Source organism: Anomaloglossus baeobatrachus, chromosome 1, assembly GCF_048569485.1.
Source record: "Anomaloglossus baeobatrachus isolate aAnoBae1 chromosome 1, aAnoBae1.hap1, whole genome shotgun sequence".
Lineage (NCBI taxonomy): Eukaryota > Metazoa > Chordata > Amphibia > Anura > Aromobatidae > Anomaloglossus > Anomaloglossus baeobatrachus.
The window spans coordinates 895,753,642-895,770,588 of NC_134353.1; the positions used below are offsets into that span (position 1 = coordinate 895,753,642).

A 16,947-nucleotide genomic window follows, 5' to 3' on the forward strand; every position below is an offset into this window, starting at 1 on the left:
TCCCCCCCATGCAGTATGATGTGTCCCCCCCCATGCAGTATGATGTGTCCCCCCCCCATGCAGTATGATGTCCCCCCCCATGCAGTATGATGTGTCCCCCCCATGCAGTATGATGTGTTGATGTGTCCCCCCCACGCAGTGTGATGTGGGGCCCCCCCCCCACGCAGTGTGATGTCGCCCCCCCCACGCAGTGTGATGTCGCCCCCCCCCCACGCAGTGTGATGTCGCCCCCCCCCACGCAGTGTGATGTCGCCCCCCCACCCATGCAGTATGATGTGTCGCCCCACCATGCAGTATGATGTGTCGCCCCCCCCATGCAGTATGATGTGTCCCCCCCCATGCAGTATGATGTGTCCCCCCCCCATGCAGTATGATGTGTCCCCCCCCATGCAGTATGATGTGTCCCCCCCATGCAGTATGATGTGTCCCCCCCATGCAGTATGATGTGTCCCCCCCCCCATGCAGTATGATGTGTCCCCCCCCCATGCAGTATGATGTGTCCCCCCCATGCAGTATGATGTGTCCCCCCCATGCAGTATGATGTGTCCCCCCCATGCAGTATGATGTGTCCCCCCCATGCAGTATGATGTGTCCCCCCCCATGCAGTATGATGTGTCCCCCCCATGCAGTATGATGTGTCCCCCCCCATGCAGTATGATGTGTCCCCCCCCATGCAGTATGATGTGTCCCCCCCCCATGCAGTATGATGTGTCCCCCCCCATGCAGTATGATGTGTCCCCCCCATGCAGTATGATGTGTCCCCCCCATGCAGTATGATGTGTCCCCCCCCATGCAGTATGATGTGTCCCCCCCCATGCAGTATGATGTGTCCCCCCCCATGCAGTATGATGTGTCCCCCCCCATGCAGTATGATGTGTCCCCCCCCCATGCAGTATGATGTGTCCCCCCCATGCAGTATGATGTGTCCCCCCCCATGCAGTATGATGTGTCCCCCCCATGCAGTATGATGTGTCCCCCCCATGCAGTATGATGTGTCCCCCCCCATGCAGTATGATGTGTGCCCCCCCCATGCAGTATGATGTGTCCCCCCCCATGCAGTATGATGTGTCTCCCCCCATGCAGTATGATGTCCCCCCCATGCAGTATGATGTCCCACCCCATGCAGTATGATGTGGTCCCCCATCCAGTATGATGCCCCCCCCCCCACCACAGCACCCGCACGCAGTGTGATGTTGCCCTCCCCCACGCAGTGTGATGTTGCCCTCCCCCACGCAGTGTGATGTTGCCCTCCCCCACGCAGTGTGATGTTGCCCTCCCCCACGCAGTGTGATGTCGCCCTCCCCCACGCAGTGTGATGTCGCCCTCCCCCACGCAGTGTGATGTCGCCCTCCCCCACGCAGTGTGATGTCGCCCCTCCCCCACGCAGTGTGATGTCGCCCTCCCCTACGCAGTGTGATGTCGCCCTCCCCCACGCAGTGTGATGTCGCCCCTCCCCCACGCAGTGTGATGTCGCCCTCTCCCCCACGCAGTGTGATGTCGCCCTCCCCCACGCAGTGTGATGTGATGCCCCCCCCACGCAGTGTGATGTGATGCCCCCCCCACGCAGTGTGATGTGATGCCCCCCCACGCAGTGTGATGTGATGCCCCCCCACGCAGTGTGATGTCGTTCCCCCCCACGCAGTGTGATGTCGTCCCCCCCACGCAGTGTGATGTCGTCCCCCCCCACGCAGTGTGATGTCGTCCCCCCCACGCAGTGTGATGTCCCCCCCCCACGCAGTGTGATGTCCCCCCCCCCCCACGCAGTGTGATGTCGTCCCCCCCACGCAGTGTGATGTCGTCCACCCCCCACGCAGTGTGATGTCGTCCCCCCCCCACGCAGTGTGATGTCGTCCCCCCCCCACGCAGTGTGATGTCGTCCCCCCCCACGCAGTGTGATGTCGTCCCCCCCCCACGCAGTGTGATGTCGCCCCCCCACGCAGTGTGATGTCGCCCCCCCCACGCAGTGTGATGTCGCCCCCTCACGCAGTGTGATGTGTCCCCCCCCGACCATGCAGTATGATGTGTCCCCCCCCATGCAGTATGATGTGTCCCCCCCCATGCAGTATGATGTGTCCCCCCCCATGCAGTATGATGTGCCCCCCCCCATGCAGTATGATGTGTCCCCACCCCATGCAGTATGATGTCCCCCCCCATGCAGTATGATGTCCCCCCCCCATGCAGTATGATGTCCCCCCCCCACGCAGTGTGATGTCGCCCTCACCCCACGCAGTGTGATGTCGCCCTCCCCCCACGCAGTGTGATGTCGCCCTCCCCCACGCAGTGTGATGTCGCCCTCCCCCCACGCAGTGTGATGTCGCCCTCCCCCACGCAGTGTGATGTCGCCCTCACCCCACGCAGTGTGATGTCGCCCTCCCCCACGCAGTGTGATGTCGCCCTCCCCCACGCAGTGTGATGTCGCCCTCCCCCACGCAGTGTGATGTCGCCCTCACCCCACGCAGTGTGAGTGTCGCCCTCCTCCCACGCAGTGTGATGTCGCCCTCTCCCCCACGCAGTATGATGTGTCCCCCCCACCCCATGCAGTATGATGTGTCCCCCCCCATGCAGTATGATGTGTCCCCCCCATGCAGTATGATGTGTCCCCCCCATGCAGTATGTGTCCCCCCCCATGCAGTATGTGTCCCCCCCCATGCAGTATGTGTCCCCCCCCATGCAGTAATGATGTGTCCCCCCCATGCAGTATGATGTGTCCCCCCCATGCAGTATGATGTGTCCCCCCCATGCAGTATGATGTGTCCCCCCCCCATGCAGTATGATGTGTCCCCCCCCCCATGCAGTATGATGTGCCCCCCCCCATGCAGTATGATGTGCCCCCCCCCCCATGCAGTATGATGTGTCCCCCCCCCCACTGCAGTATGATGTGTCTCCCCCCCCATGCAGTATGATGTGTCCCCCCCCCATGCAGTATGATGTGTCCCCCCCCCAGGCAGTATGATGTGCCCCCCCCATGCAGTATGATGTGTCCCCCCCAATGCAGTATGATGTGTCCCCCCCCATGCAGTATGATGTGTCCCCCCCCATGCAGTATGATGTGTCCCCCCCCATGCAGTATGATGTGTCCCCCCCATGCAGTATGATGTGTCCCCCCCATGCAGTATGATGTCCCCCCCCATGCAGTATGATGTCCCCCCCCATGCAGTATGATGTGCTTGATGTGTCCCCCCCCCCATGCAGTATGATGTGTCCCCCCCCCATGCAGTATGATGTGTCCCCCCCCATGCAGTATGATGTGTCCCCCCCATGCAGTATGATGTGTCCCCCCCCATGCAGTATGATGTGTCCCCCCCATGCAGTATGATGTGTCCCCCCCATGCAGTATGATGTGTCCCCCCCATGCATTATGATGTGTCCCCCCCCATGCAGTATGATGTGTCCCCCCCCATGCAGTATGATGTGTCCCCCCCCCATGCAGTATGATGTGTCCCCCCCCCATGCAGTATGATGTGTCCCCCCCATGCAGTATGATGTGTCCCCCCCCCATGCAGTATGATTTGTGTCCCCCCCCCATGCAGTATGATGTGTCCCCCCCATGCAGTATGTGTCCCCCCCCCATGCAGTATGATGTCCCCCCCATGCAGTATGATGTGTTGATGTGTCCCCCCCCATGCAGTATGATGTGTCCCCCCCCATGCAGTATGATGTGTCCCGCCCATGCAGTATGATGTGTCCCCCCCATGCAGTATGATGTGTCCCCCCCCATGCAGTATGATGTGTCCCCCCCCCATGCAGTATGATGTGCCCCCCCCATGCAGTATGATGTGTCCCCCCCATGCAGTATGATGTGTCCCCCCCATGCAGTATGATGTGTCCCCCCCCATGCAGTATGATGTGTCCCCCCCATGCAGTATGTAATGTGTCCCCCCCCATGCAGTATGATGTGTGTCCCCCCCCCATGCAGTATGATGTGTCCCCCCCCATGCAGTATGATGTGTCCCCCCCCATGCAGTATGATGTGTCCCCCCCCCCATGCAGTATGATGTGTGTCCCCCCCCATGCAGTATGATGTGTCCCCCCCATGCAGTATGATGTGTGTCCCCCCCATGCAGTATGATGTGTGTCCCCCCCATGCAGTATGATGTGTGTCCCCCCCATGCAGTATGATGTGTCCCTCCCCATGCAGTATGATGTGTCCCTCCCCATGCAGTATGATGTGTCCCTCCCCATGCAGTATGATGTGTCCCCCCCCCATGCAGTATGATGTGTCCCCCCCCATGCAGTATGATGTGTCCCCCCCATGCAGTATGATGTGGTCCCCCATCCAGTATGATGGCCCCCCCCGCAGTATGCCCCCCCACCACAGCACCCCGCACGCAGTGTGATGTTGCCCTCCCCCACGCAGTGTGATGTCGCCCTCCCACCCACGCAGTGTGATGTCGCCCTCCCCCACGCAGTGTGATGTCGCCCTCCCCCACGCAGTGTGATGTGATGCCCCCCCCCACGCAGTGTGATGTCGCCCTCCCCACCACAGCACCCGCACGCAGTGTGATGTGATGCCCCCCCACGCAGTGTGATGTGATGCCCCCCCCACGCAGTGTGATGTGATGCCCCCCCACGCAGTGTGATGTGATGCCCCCCCCCCACGCAGTGTGATGTCGCCCCCCCACGCAGTGTGATGTCGCCCCCCCCCCCACGCAGTGTGATGTCGCCCCCACCACGCAGTGTGATGTCGCCCCCCCCACGCAGTGTGATGCCGCCCCCCCCACGCAGTGTGATGTCGCCCCCCACGCAGTGTGATGTCGCCCCCCCACGGAGTGTGATGTCGCCCCCCCCCACGCAGTGTGATGTCGCCCCCCCCCACGCAGTGTGATGTCGCCCCCCCCCACGCAGAGTGATGTCGCCCCCCCACGCAGAGTGATGTCGCCCCCCCACGCAGTGTGATGTCGCCCCCCCACGCAGTGTGATGTCGCCCCCCCCACGCAGTGTGATGTCGCCCCCCCCCACGCAGTGTGATGTCGCCCCCCCCCACGCAGTGTGATGTCTCCCCCCCCCACGCAGTGTGATGTCGCCCCCCACGCAGTGTGATGTCGCCCCCCCCCACGCAGTGTGATGTCGCCCCCCCCCACGCAGTGTGATGTCGCCCCCCCCCCCACGCAGTGTGATGTCGCCCCCCCCCACGCAGTGTGATGTCGCCCCCCCCCACGCAGTGTGATGTCGCCCCCCCCACGCAGTGTGATGTCGCCCCCCCCACGCAGTGTGATGTCGCCCCCCCCCACGCAGTGTGATGTCGCCCCCCCACGCAGTGTGATGTCGCCCCCCCACGCAGTGTGATGTCGCCCCCCCACGCAGTGTGATGTCGCCCCCCCCACGCAGTGTGATGTCGCCCCCCCACGCAGTGTGATGTCGCCCCCCCCACGCAGTGTGATGCCCCCCCCCCCCACGCAGTGTGATGTGATGCCCCCCCCCCACGCAGTGTGATGTGATGCCCCCCCCCACGCAGTGTGATGTCGCCCTCCCACCACAGCACCCACACGCAGTGTGGTGTTCCCCCCCCCCCCCCTCCCTCCCACAGCACCCGCACGCAGTGTGGTGCCCCCCCCCCCCCCACCACAGCACCCGCACGCAGTGTGATGTCTCTATATAATATATAGAAATAGATCACTCTGTGTGTAATGACTCTATATAATATATACGTTTCACTTTTTTATTTTGAATTACTGAAATAAATTACGTTTTTGATGATATTCTAATGTTTTGAGATGCACTTGTAACTTTCATACACACATCAGCCAGTAGATGGCAGCAAAGTACACAGCACATTTATCAGTCCTCAGTGTGTGCACATTATACACACAATGCATTACATACTCCTGACTCACAGGGCTCAAAGTAATTCTGGCACACTGAAACAAATCTACTACCACTCGACAGCTGTTTCCCTCAGCAGCAGTAGAACCGGTACTGTGTTACTACACTAATCTTAACTACAGATTAGGCAGCATAATCTTCCTATATACTGTATATGTCAGACTTTTGTGTTCTTTTATATCACCACCTATTGACTTCCTGACCACTAATACTTTGTGCTGACATTTTGCCCCATTTTTGGCTTAAAATTAAGACACATGTGTCGCCCTGGGCAAGCCAGGGGACACAGAACACAACCACCACACCCCACATCCCAGGTAGGAACACCACAGTCAAAACACAAACCCTTGTTGCCCTCTTCCAGCAGTCTGTTGATGCACACCAGGGGGTGGGCCAGGCGGTTGGCTCCGCCCACCAAGGAGCTCACAGATCTGGAGGCAGGAAGTTACCAGGCAGTCAGCTCAGGGAGGGACGAGCTTGAGTAGAGAGTTAAGCCCAGGCAGGGCAAGAGTGAAGTCCAGTGAAGGGCTAGAGTGAACAACCAGAAGTGAAAGTAGAAAGGAGAAAGTAGAAAGTGACAGAAAAGCCTGAAGGTCCGTGACTGTGTGTCCGGACGGAACCAGCAAGGTTGACAACGACGGTGGCTGTCCGGAGTGGGACGGTTCGGAGGTTCCTGGAAGGACCCCGTTGGCTGTGTGCCCGGTGGTCTGGAGCAGTGTTCCGAAGGACAGTCAGCACCAGGACAGGGGCCTTTCGGACCCCAGCAGGGCTAGGAGTCGTCAGATCTGCTAAATCCGTTAGTGAAGGGGACGTAGATCTCCCAGCAACAAAGTCCCGATTGACGGCAACAGCCCGACCATTACCGGGGAGACACCGCCACCGCCAAGGCACCAGTTTCCCCAGGGCCAGCGCCTGCGGGCAAAGTGTAGAGCTCCTCCGGCCCAGATTGCAGTCGGGGAGCGGGTAACCGGAGGGAATCCACCGCTAGCACCATCAGAACACAAGGTGCAGGGAAGAGTGACAACACCGTTAACTACCGGGAGTGCAGGTGCAACCGTCTGTGGGACCGTCCTACCAGCCGTTGGTTTACCGTACAAACTGTGTCCGTGTCTCAGGCTGAGTGAGTACCACAGTGCCGCAAGGCACAGCGCTGCCCCCGCGTCCCTGCGCCCTCCAGGCCCTACACTTTACATCTCTTCACCGGGCCCCGGGATCACCAACCCCTACCCACGGAGGGGCAACACAACACCTGGCTGCTCCCATCACCATCCCCGGGACCCCCCCACACGGAGCAGCGGTGGTGCAATCACCACAACCGTGGGTGGCGTCACGAACTATAACCCCAACAATCACCCCCCCTTTCACTCACGGGCGAGGAGTGTCGCTCGAGACACCCCGGGATCCGGCCCGCAGCTCGAGCCACCAGGAGCAACTGCCGGACCCGAGCAGAAGGGGTGAGCGCGGTGTGCTGACACCCTCCTCCCCGCCCGCGACACACACCTTTCTGCTTAACCACACCCCCTTGTCAGAAAAGGCACAAACAATCTAAAATACATAATAAATGTGATGTAATGCAAGTTTGCAGAATGTGAGGCAGAATACTGTCCTGTTTCTCTCAGTAAGTCTCCCCCCTTATGTTAAATGTGGATTTTGCTGAGGATTCGATGTGGATTTTCACCTCTTCATATCATAGTGTTGAATTTCACATTATCGATCCATTACATATCTGCAATGTAAAGCACAGAAATAATGTATTCATGTGAAATAAATCCATTGTCTCTTCTAGATCCGCTGGGACCATGTCAAGTGAGATTAAGACCTGTTGTGGCCTCCTGACTCCAGAAAACCTGCCCAGTAAGATGTGGACATCTACATGATTAATATTGGGGTATCGGGGTCCCGGCTGATGCTACATGTTGTTAGCGTGGCAGCTCATTTAAAGTTTCACAATGGATCAGACTTCTAAATATCCGGCCAAAGGGTTCACTAATATTCCAGTCTATAGAACAAGGGGCAGCAAATGCCGTATACCTTTGGGTTATTGGTTGGATTTTTCTGGATCATAAACTGTATTCATGTGATTGTTCATTAATAGAAAAAACATGGCTGACTTCTTCCAGAAAACAGCACCCCTCCCACGCACAGGGTGTTTCTGGTATTGCAGATCCACCTTTGTTCAAAACATGGCCGAATTCAATTAGTGGTACATCTACTGCCATAGTGGCCCTTGAGAAAACAACAATTCTATTGAAACTACACCACATAGTTTAGTAAGTGATAAATCACTGGAATTAGGATCTGTCCCTACGTCATGCTGCTTTAGGATTACATAGCAAAAATCTGCTGACAGATTCCATATAAAGGGTTGTTCTATGTAATGATACAAGTACACTGAGATGCCGAGAACATCTAGTCAGAATGTTACCAGACCTATGCAAATCTCACTCTTATGGTCACATTATCACCGGCACCAATTGGCAATTCTGGAGAGTTCTGAGACAAAGTGCGGGGGACTCACAGTGAGGATTCAGAAGTCTACAGTCATACAGACAATAGGATAAAGAGTTGCACACCAGTCACAATGTATAGGGGAATAATGAAAAGCAGAACTGCTATAGGAATACTAGACTGAAAAATACAATGGACTATGTGAAATAAGCGAAAAATATGAAAATGGTATCTGCATAACTGCTATGAAAAATAGGAATGAGAGATATTTAGCCATTGTATCGATGAATGCAAAGGAGCCCCAAAATAGAGATTACCTTGGCGTTTGGTTTTGGGGCTCCTTTGCATTGATCAATACAATGGCTAAATATCTCTCATTCCTATTTTTCATAGCAGTTATGCAGATACCATTTTCATATTTTTCGCTTATTTCACATAGTCCATTGTATTTTTCAGTCTAGTATTCCTATAGCAGTTCTGCTTTCTTTTTCGCTCCTAATTGGGAGACCCAGACAGTGGGTGTATAGCTACTGCCCTCTGGAGGCCGCACAAAGAACTACACTTAAAAGTGTAAGGCCCCTCCCCTTCTGGCTATACACCCTCCCGTAGGAGTACAGATTCCTCAGTTTTAGCTTTGTGCGCAAGGAGGTCAGACACGCACGCATAGCTCCATTGTTTTTAGTCAGCAGTAGCTGCTGACTATGTCGGATGGAAGAAAAGAGGACACATATAGTGTCCCCAGCATGCTCCCTTCTCACCCCACTGTATGTCGGAGGTGTTTGTAAGGTTGAGGTACCCATTGCGGGTACGGCGGCAGGAGCCCACATGCTGATTCCTTCCCCATCCCTTTTTACAGGGCTCTGGGTGAAGTGGGATTTACTGGTCTCCAGGCACTGAGACCGGGCTCCATCTACAGCCCCTGGACAAGATGCTGGATGGAGCGGAGTACATCAGGGACATGGCCCTGCATCCTCAAGGTACTCTGTGTCCCCGTGCAGGCGCTCACACCGCAGCATGCTGGGTGTTGTAGTGCGCCGGGGGACATCAGCGCTACGGCGCTTGTGCCATGGCCTCATTCAGCTTAGCTGAAGCAGGCACACTTCCAGGAATCGGTCGCGCCGGCCGCTGGGACTGCGGCGCGGCTGGCACTTGTGGTGCGCCGGGGACTTCAGCGCGGCCCGCGCTTTTACGGCGGCCGCGCTGATAACTCGAGTCCCCGGCTTTTGCGGCCTGCTTCCGTTCGTTCCCGCCCCCGGACCTGCCAGTCAGGAGAGGGGCGGGACGCTGGCCACATCTAGAAATCGGTCATGCCGGCCGCTGGGACTGCGGCGCGGCTGGCACTTGTGGTGCGCCGGGGACTTCAGCGCGGCCCGCGCTTTTACGGCGGCCGCGCTGATAACTCGAGTCCCCGGCTTTTGCGGCCTGCTCCCGTTCGTTCCCGCCCCCAGACCTGCCAGTCAGGAGAGGGGCGGGACGCTGGCCAGTGCATCAGCGCTGAGGGCTGGAGTTGTTTTTACATACTCCAGCCCTCACAATCGGCACAGAGGGGACACTGTTTCCCGCACTTTTGTTTGGGAACTCCCACGGACCGCCCCTCTCCACAGACGCCGGCAGCCATTCCTGCTGACACGCTGAGCTGCAGAGGGGAGCCGGGGAGACCCAGACAAGGATTTCTGCAGCCTCTTACCCGCTATTCAGCGGGCGGTAAGCAGCCCTCAGGGCTCACCCCTCTTGTGCCAGTAGTATTCTTAGTATTTTGTTGCTACAAATACTTGGTATTACATAGCGCTGGTCGCCCTTTGGCTATAGACTCTCTCACATTCAGAGAGCCGGCAGCATGTCGTCCGCAAAACGCAAGGGTGCCAAAGCACAGACATTATATGCTTCCTGCACCGCATGTGGGACTTTTCTACCGGCAGGCTCCACGGACCCCCATTGTGTGCAGTGCTCGGCCCCTGCGGCGCTTGCACAGCCGGGGCCTCTGCTGGACGTGACCCAGGGTGTACCACCTGTGAATGCTGTCCAGGTGACAGGCACTGAGTTTGCAGCTTTTGCTGACAGAATGTCTCTCACTATGTCACAAATTCTTGACACATTGCGAGCTAGGCCTGTGCTTCAGGCCACGGACACTGTGCAATCATTGCCCCCTGGTCCCCCTCAGCTCCAAGCTCCGGGGCGGGCATATACACCTCAGGGTGAAGACTCTGACTCGGACGATGGCCCCGGGCAGCCTAAGCGGGCTCGCTATGACGGGCCTTCACATTCATCTCAATGGTCAGGATCCCAGCGAGATGAATCTATGGGTGATGAGGCGGACGTAACTGATCAGGATTCTGATCCTGGAACCGCTCTCAATCTAGATACACCAGATGGTGACGCCATAGTTAATGATCTTATATTTAACATCAATAAGATGTTAAATATTTCCCCACCAGCTCCTCTTGTGGAGGAGTCAGCTTCGCAGCACGAGAGAATCCATTTCAGATACCCTAAGCGTACTTTAAGCACTTTTCTGGACCACGCTGACTTTAGAGACGCAATCCAGAAACCCCACGCTTATCCTGAAAGGCGTTTTCCTAAACGGCTTAAAGATACACGCTATCCTTTTCCCCCTGAGGTGGTCAAAGGTTGGACCCAGTGTCCAAAAGTGGATCCTCCAATTTCCAGGCTTGCAGCTAGATCCTTGGTTGCAGTTGAAGATGGAGCGGCACTTAAAGATGCCACTGACAGGCAGATGGAGCTCTGGCTGAAATCCATCTATGAAGCGATTGGAGCGTCATTAGCGCCTTCTTTTGCAGCCGTATGGGCACTCCAAGCTATCTCAGCCGGGCTTGCGCGAGTTGACTCCGTCACACGTGCATTTGCCCCGCAGGTAGCACCATTGACCTCGCAAATGGCGGCATTCGCGTCGTACGCGATTAATGCTGTTCTTGACGCTACAAGCCGCACGGCAGTGGCGTCAGCCAACTCCGTTGTTTTGCGTAGGGCCCTGTGGTTGAGACATTGGAAAGCAGATTCTCATTCCAAGAAGTGCTTAACCAATTTGCCTTTTTCTTGTGACCGATTGTTTGGAGAGCGTTTGGATGAAATCATCAAACACTCCAAGGGTAAGGACTCATCCTTACCGCAACGCAGACAAAACAGACCCCAACAGAGGAAGGGTCAGTCTGGTTATCGGTCCTTTCGAGGACCAGGCAGGTCCCAATTCGCATCGTCAAAAAAGACTCAAAAAGACCAGAGACGCTCAGATTCTTGGAGGTCTCAGTCACGCCCAAAAAGGGCAGCCGGAGGAACCGTTGCCAAAACGGCGTCCTCCTGACTTGAGGTCTCCGATTCCCACACCCGCGGTCGGTGGGAGGCTTTCCCACTTTGGCGACATCTGGCTGTCACACGTCAAAGACCGTTGGGTGAGGGATATTCTGTCTCACGGGTACAGGATAGAGTTCAGTTCTCGTCCGCCAACTCGTTTCTTCAGAACTTCTCCCCCACCAGACCGAGCCGATGCTCTGTTGCAGGCGGTGGCCGCTCTAAAAGCGGAAGGAGTGGTGACCTCCGTCCCTCTTCAGGAACAAGGTCACGGTTTTTACTCCAATCTGTTTGTGGTCCCAAAAAAGGACGGATCGTATCGGCCCGTCCTGGATCTAAAGTTGCTCAACAGACACGTAAAAGTCAGGAGGTTCCGGATGGAATCCCTACGCTCCGTCATAGCCTCAATGTCTCAAGGAGATTTTCTAGCATCAATAGATATCAAAGATGCGTATCTCCACGTGCCGATCGCACCAGAGCATCAGCGTTTCCTACGCTTCGTCATACACGACGAACACCTGCAGTTCGTAGCGTTACCTTTCGGTCTGGCAACAGCCCCCCGGGTCTTCACCAAGGTCATGGCAGCAGTAGTAGCTGTTCTGCACTCGCAGGGTCACTCGGTCATCCCGTATCTAGACGACCTGCTTATAAAGGCACCCTCTCAAGAGGCATGCCAACACAGTCTGAAAGTGGCACTAGACACTCTCCAGAGTTTCGGGTGGATTATCAACTTTCCAAAGTCTCATCTAACCCCGACCCAATCTCTGACTTATCTTGGCATGGAGTTTCATACTCTCTCAGCGATAGTGAAGCTTCCACTGGACAAGCAGTGCTCGCTGCGGACTGGAGTGCAATCTCTCCTTCAGAGCCAGTCGCACTCACTGAGGCGCCTCATGCATTTCCTAGGAAAGATGGTAGCAGCAATGGAGGCAGTCCCGTTCGCGCAGTTTCATCTGCGCCCTCTACAATGGGACATTCTACGCCAATGGGACGGGAACTCGACGTCCCTCGACAGGACTGTCTCCCTCTCTCAGACTGCCAAGGACTCTCTGCGTTGGTGGCTTCTCCCCACCTCATTGTCACAGGGAAAGTCGTTCCTTCCCCCGTCCTGGGCAGTGGTCACGACGGATGCGAGCCTATCAGGGTGGGGAGCGGTGTATCTCCACCACAGGGCTCAGGGGATGTGGACTCTGGAAGAGTCCACCCTGCAGATCAATGTTCTGGAAATCAGAGCAATCTATCTTGCCCTGCGAGCCTTCCAACAATGGCTGGAAGGCAAACAGATTCGGATTCAGTCGGACAATTCCACGGCGGTGGCGTACATCAACCACCAAGGGGGAACACGCAGTCGCCAAGCCTTTCAAGAAGTCCAACGGATTTTGACGTGGGTGGAAAGCAGAGCGTCCACCATATCCGCAGTTCACATCCCAGGCGTGGAAAACTGGGAAGCAGACTTTCTCAGTCGCCAGGGCATGGACGCAGGAGAATGGTCCCTTCACCCGGACGTGTTTCAGCAGATCTGTTGCCGCTGGGGGACGCCGGACGTCGATCTGATGGCGTCACGACACAACAACAAGGTCCCAGTTTTCATGGCACGGTCTCACGATCACCGAGCACTGGCGGCAGACGCCTTGGTTCAGGATTGGTCGCAATTCCGACTCCCCTATGTGTTCCCACCTCTAGCATTGTTACCCAGAGTTCTCCGGAAAATCAGGTCCGACTGCCATCGAGCCATACTCGTCGCTCCAGATTGGCCAAGAAGGTCGTGGTACCCGGATCTGTGGCATCTCACGGTAGGCCAACCGTGGACACTACCAGACCGTCCAGATTTGCTGTCTCAAGGGCCGTTTTTCCATCTGAATTCTGCGGCCCTGAACCTGACTGTGTGGCCATTGAGTCCTGGATCCTAGCGGCCTCAGGTTTATCTCATGAAGTTGTTGCCACAATGAGACAGGCTAGAAAACCATCCTCGGCTAAGATCTATCACAGAACGTGGAAGATATTCTTAGCGTGGTGCGTGGCTCAAGGGTTTTCTCCCTGGCCATTTGCATTGCCAACTTTTCTTTCCTTCCTGCAGTCTGGGTTGGAAAAAGGCTTGTCGCTTAGCTCTCTTAAGGGTCAAGTCTCCGCGCTATCCGTATTCTTTCAGAAGCGCTTGGCACAGCTTTCTAAAGTACGCACTTTTCTCCAAGGAGTTTGTCATATCGTTCCTCCTTACAGACGGCCATTGGAACCCTGGGATCTGAACAAGGTTCTCATTGCTCTCCAGAAGCCGCCTTTCGAGCCTTTGAAAGAGGTTCCCCTTTCTCGGCTTTCACAAAAGGTAGTTTTTCTTGTGGCGGTCACGTCTCTTCGAAGAGTGTCCGAGCTAGCGGCGTTATCTTGCAAATCTCCCTTCCTGGTGTTTCACCAAGACAAGGTAGTACTGCGTCCAATTCCAGAGTTTTCTCCCAAGGTGGTTTCTTCCTTTCATCTCAATCAGGATATCACTTTACCATCTTTGTGTCCGCATCCAGTTCACCAATTTGAAAAGGGTTTACATCTGTTGGACCTGGTGAGAGCACTCAGGATTTACATTTCTCGCACGGCGGCTCTACGCCGTTCTGATGCGCTCTTTGTCCTAGTCGCTGGTCAGCATAAGGGATCGCAAGCTTCCAAATCCACCCTGGCGCGGTGGATCAAGGAACCAATTCTTCACACATACCGTTCTGCTGGGCTTCCGATTCCATCTGGACTGAAGGCCCATTCTACCAGAGCCGTGGGTGCGTCCTGGGCATTGCGGCATCAGGCTACGGCTCAGCAAGTGTGCCAGGCGGCTACCTGGTCGAGTCTGCACACGTTTACCAAACACTATCAAGTGCATACCTACGCTTCGGCAGATGCCAGCCTAGGTAGACAGGTCCTTCAGGCGGCGGTGGCCCACCTGTAGGAAGAGGCTGTCTGACAGCCCGTTCATGTGGTATCTTTTTACCCACCCAGGGACTGCTTTTGGACGTCCCACTGTCTGGGTCTCCCAATTAGGAGCGAAAAAGAAGAAGGGAATTTTGTTTACTTACCGTAAATTCCTTTTCTTCTAGCTCCAATTGGGAGACCCAGCACCCGCCCTATTTGTTCTTAGGGTTTCGTTTTTCGGGTGCACATGTTGTTCATGTTGTTTCTTAAGTTCTCCGATCATGTTATCGGATTGAATTTGTTTTTGAAACTGTTATTGGCTTTCCTCCTTCTTGCTTTGGTACTAAAACTGAGGAATCTGTACTCCTACGGGAGGGTGTATAGCCAGAAGGGGAGGGGCCTTACACTTTTAAGTGTAGTTCTTTGTGCGGCCTCCAGAGGGCAGTAGCTATACACCCACTGTCTGGGTCTCCCAATTGGAGCTAGAAGAAAAGGAATTTACGGTAAGTAAACAAAATTCCCTTCTTTCATTATTCCCCTATACATTGTGACTGGTGTGCAACTCTTTATCCTATTGTTTAGTTGTATATTTTTGAGTCTTGCACCCTGTTCACACCATTGGTGTTCCAGACATACATTCTTTAGTTACAGTCATATAGAGACACTGCAGGCTTTTATCAGAAGACCAGATAACCCCCTTTAAGTGACATATGGGAGGGGAAAACATTCATGCTCCATGGGGTTGACAGCATTAAAAACTTTACGAATGGGACCTAGCTCTTTTTTTACTTACGCCCCTAATTTTTTTAAGAGCATTGTTATGGACAGACACCTCCTTAAACTGTTCATGTGGGGTACTTCCTTTAGTATTTCTGATATGCAATGATCAAGGGGTGCGTATTGTAATGAAAAGACTTTACAGAAAGTTTTTTTTGCCAGATCAAGCTTTATACAGATACTGAACTAGCAAGTGCTGGTGGAATATTTTTACTCTGAAGTATTATATGATTGCAGCTGTGGAGTACAATATCCACTTGTCACAGGTGTGTCACAGGTGTGTCACAGTCCTGTGGTGTCCAGCTATAGAAGGTCACAGTATTTGGCTACGCAAACTGCTCCCTGACCTTTTATTATTTCTCCTTGGTTTTCATCCCTCTCCCATTAGGACCCTGTGGAGTTCCTCAGCTTGTCATCTGCTTTTCATTAGTACTTCCCTTGATGTCTTTATATACCTATTACTCTGTGCTGCTGAAAGCTGTTATACCCTTAACAAGTCTTCAGTGCAAGCAGTAGATTTGTATACATCTGGAGAATTTTTTTTCGTTGTAAGGCTTAAGACACATGGCATGAAAATCGGAGCGAGTGGAATGCGATAAAACATCGCATTCCACTCGGACCAATATTAGCCTATGTGTCAGCGCACATAAGCGATTATTTTCTCAGCCCTAATCGGACCGAGAAAAGAATCGCAGCATACTGCTATTGTTATGCGATCCTTGTTTCTCTCGCACCCATTCAAGTCTATGGGTCGAGAGAAAAGTCGCACTGCACTCACGGTACACCGGTGTAATGCGAGTGCAGAGCGAGAATGGCAACAGAGGAGAGAGGGAGATAAATCCCTCCCTCCCCTCCGCAGCACCGGCCCGCCCCCTGCAGCTGTGGTCCGATCAGACCTCAGTCGCAGTGACACTCGCATGACACTTGGCTCCCGCTGTGCTGCCAGCATGAGCCGAGTGTCATGCGAGGATTGCATTAGTTCCCCGTGTGGCCCCGGCCTTACAGTTAATTTCCGTGAGTCATCTGGAGATAAGTTCACTTCCCCCTGTTTGTGCTACTTGTATATTCTTTAGAGCTTAAGGGGGTTGACTAAGTGCTCATCCCATCCATTCCTTATGTAAGTCCCAGTTCAAGGTCAGCCAAGGGCAGGTATACTGCTCAGTACATAAGTGCGGAACCTATCTAAGGTGGTCAGGAAAGCCAGAGGCCAGCAGTCACGTGTCACCATCTCCCCCCTTCTCTAAACACAGTCTCCCTTCCCTTTTCACCATTTGTTTGGTACTTTCCCATTCCTAGCCTAACACCACCTCTGCAACTGTATGGAAAATGTGTGTGGTTTGTGACTTCTATAGGAAGAATTCACATTCTCTACATTGTCCAGTTCCTCTGCAGGGGATCTCGGTTGACGTCCAGGTGAAAGGCTTTGTGGCTGATGTGTCTGCAACACTCAAGTACAAGAATGAGGAGGAGAAGGCGGTGGAGGCGGTCTTTGTGTTCCCCATGGATGAAGACTCTGCTGTCTACAGCTTTAAAGCCACAGTAGAGGGGAAGACCATAGTAGCCGACCTCCAAGAGAAGGAACAGGTAACTTAATATGGTCAATTAAAAAATGTTTGTAGGTTGGAGGTGTAACTTAACATTTTTTTTAAACCACAGTCTACTGCCTGCTGTTGTCAGTCTAGCTGCCCACCTGATCTGCCC

At 54.7% G+C, this 16,947-nt stretch overlaps 1 protein-coding gene across 1 annotated transcript in view; it reads left to right on the plus strand.

Moving 5' to 3' along the window:
• The window catches only part of LOC142255286 (von Willebrand factor A domain-containing protein 5A-like), a 62,768-nt gene that overhangs the window by 12,403 nt on the left and 33,418 nt on the right, over nucleotides 1-16,947 (plus strand). Inside the window, exons 2-3 of the mRNA XM_075326823.1 lie at nucleotides 7,610-7,677; nucleotides 16,628-16,830. Coding sequence (XP_075182938.1) covers nucleotides 7,623-7,677; nucleotides 16,628-16,830 — 258 coding nt within the window. The 5' untranslated portion in view covers nucleotides 7,610-7,622. The remainder of the gene's footprint in view (nucleotides 1-7,609; nucleotides 7,678-16,627; nucleotides 16,831-16,947) is intronic.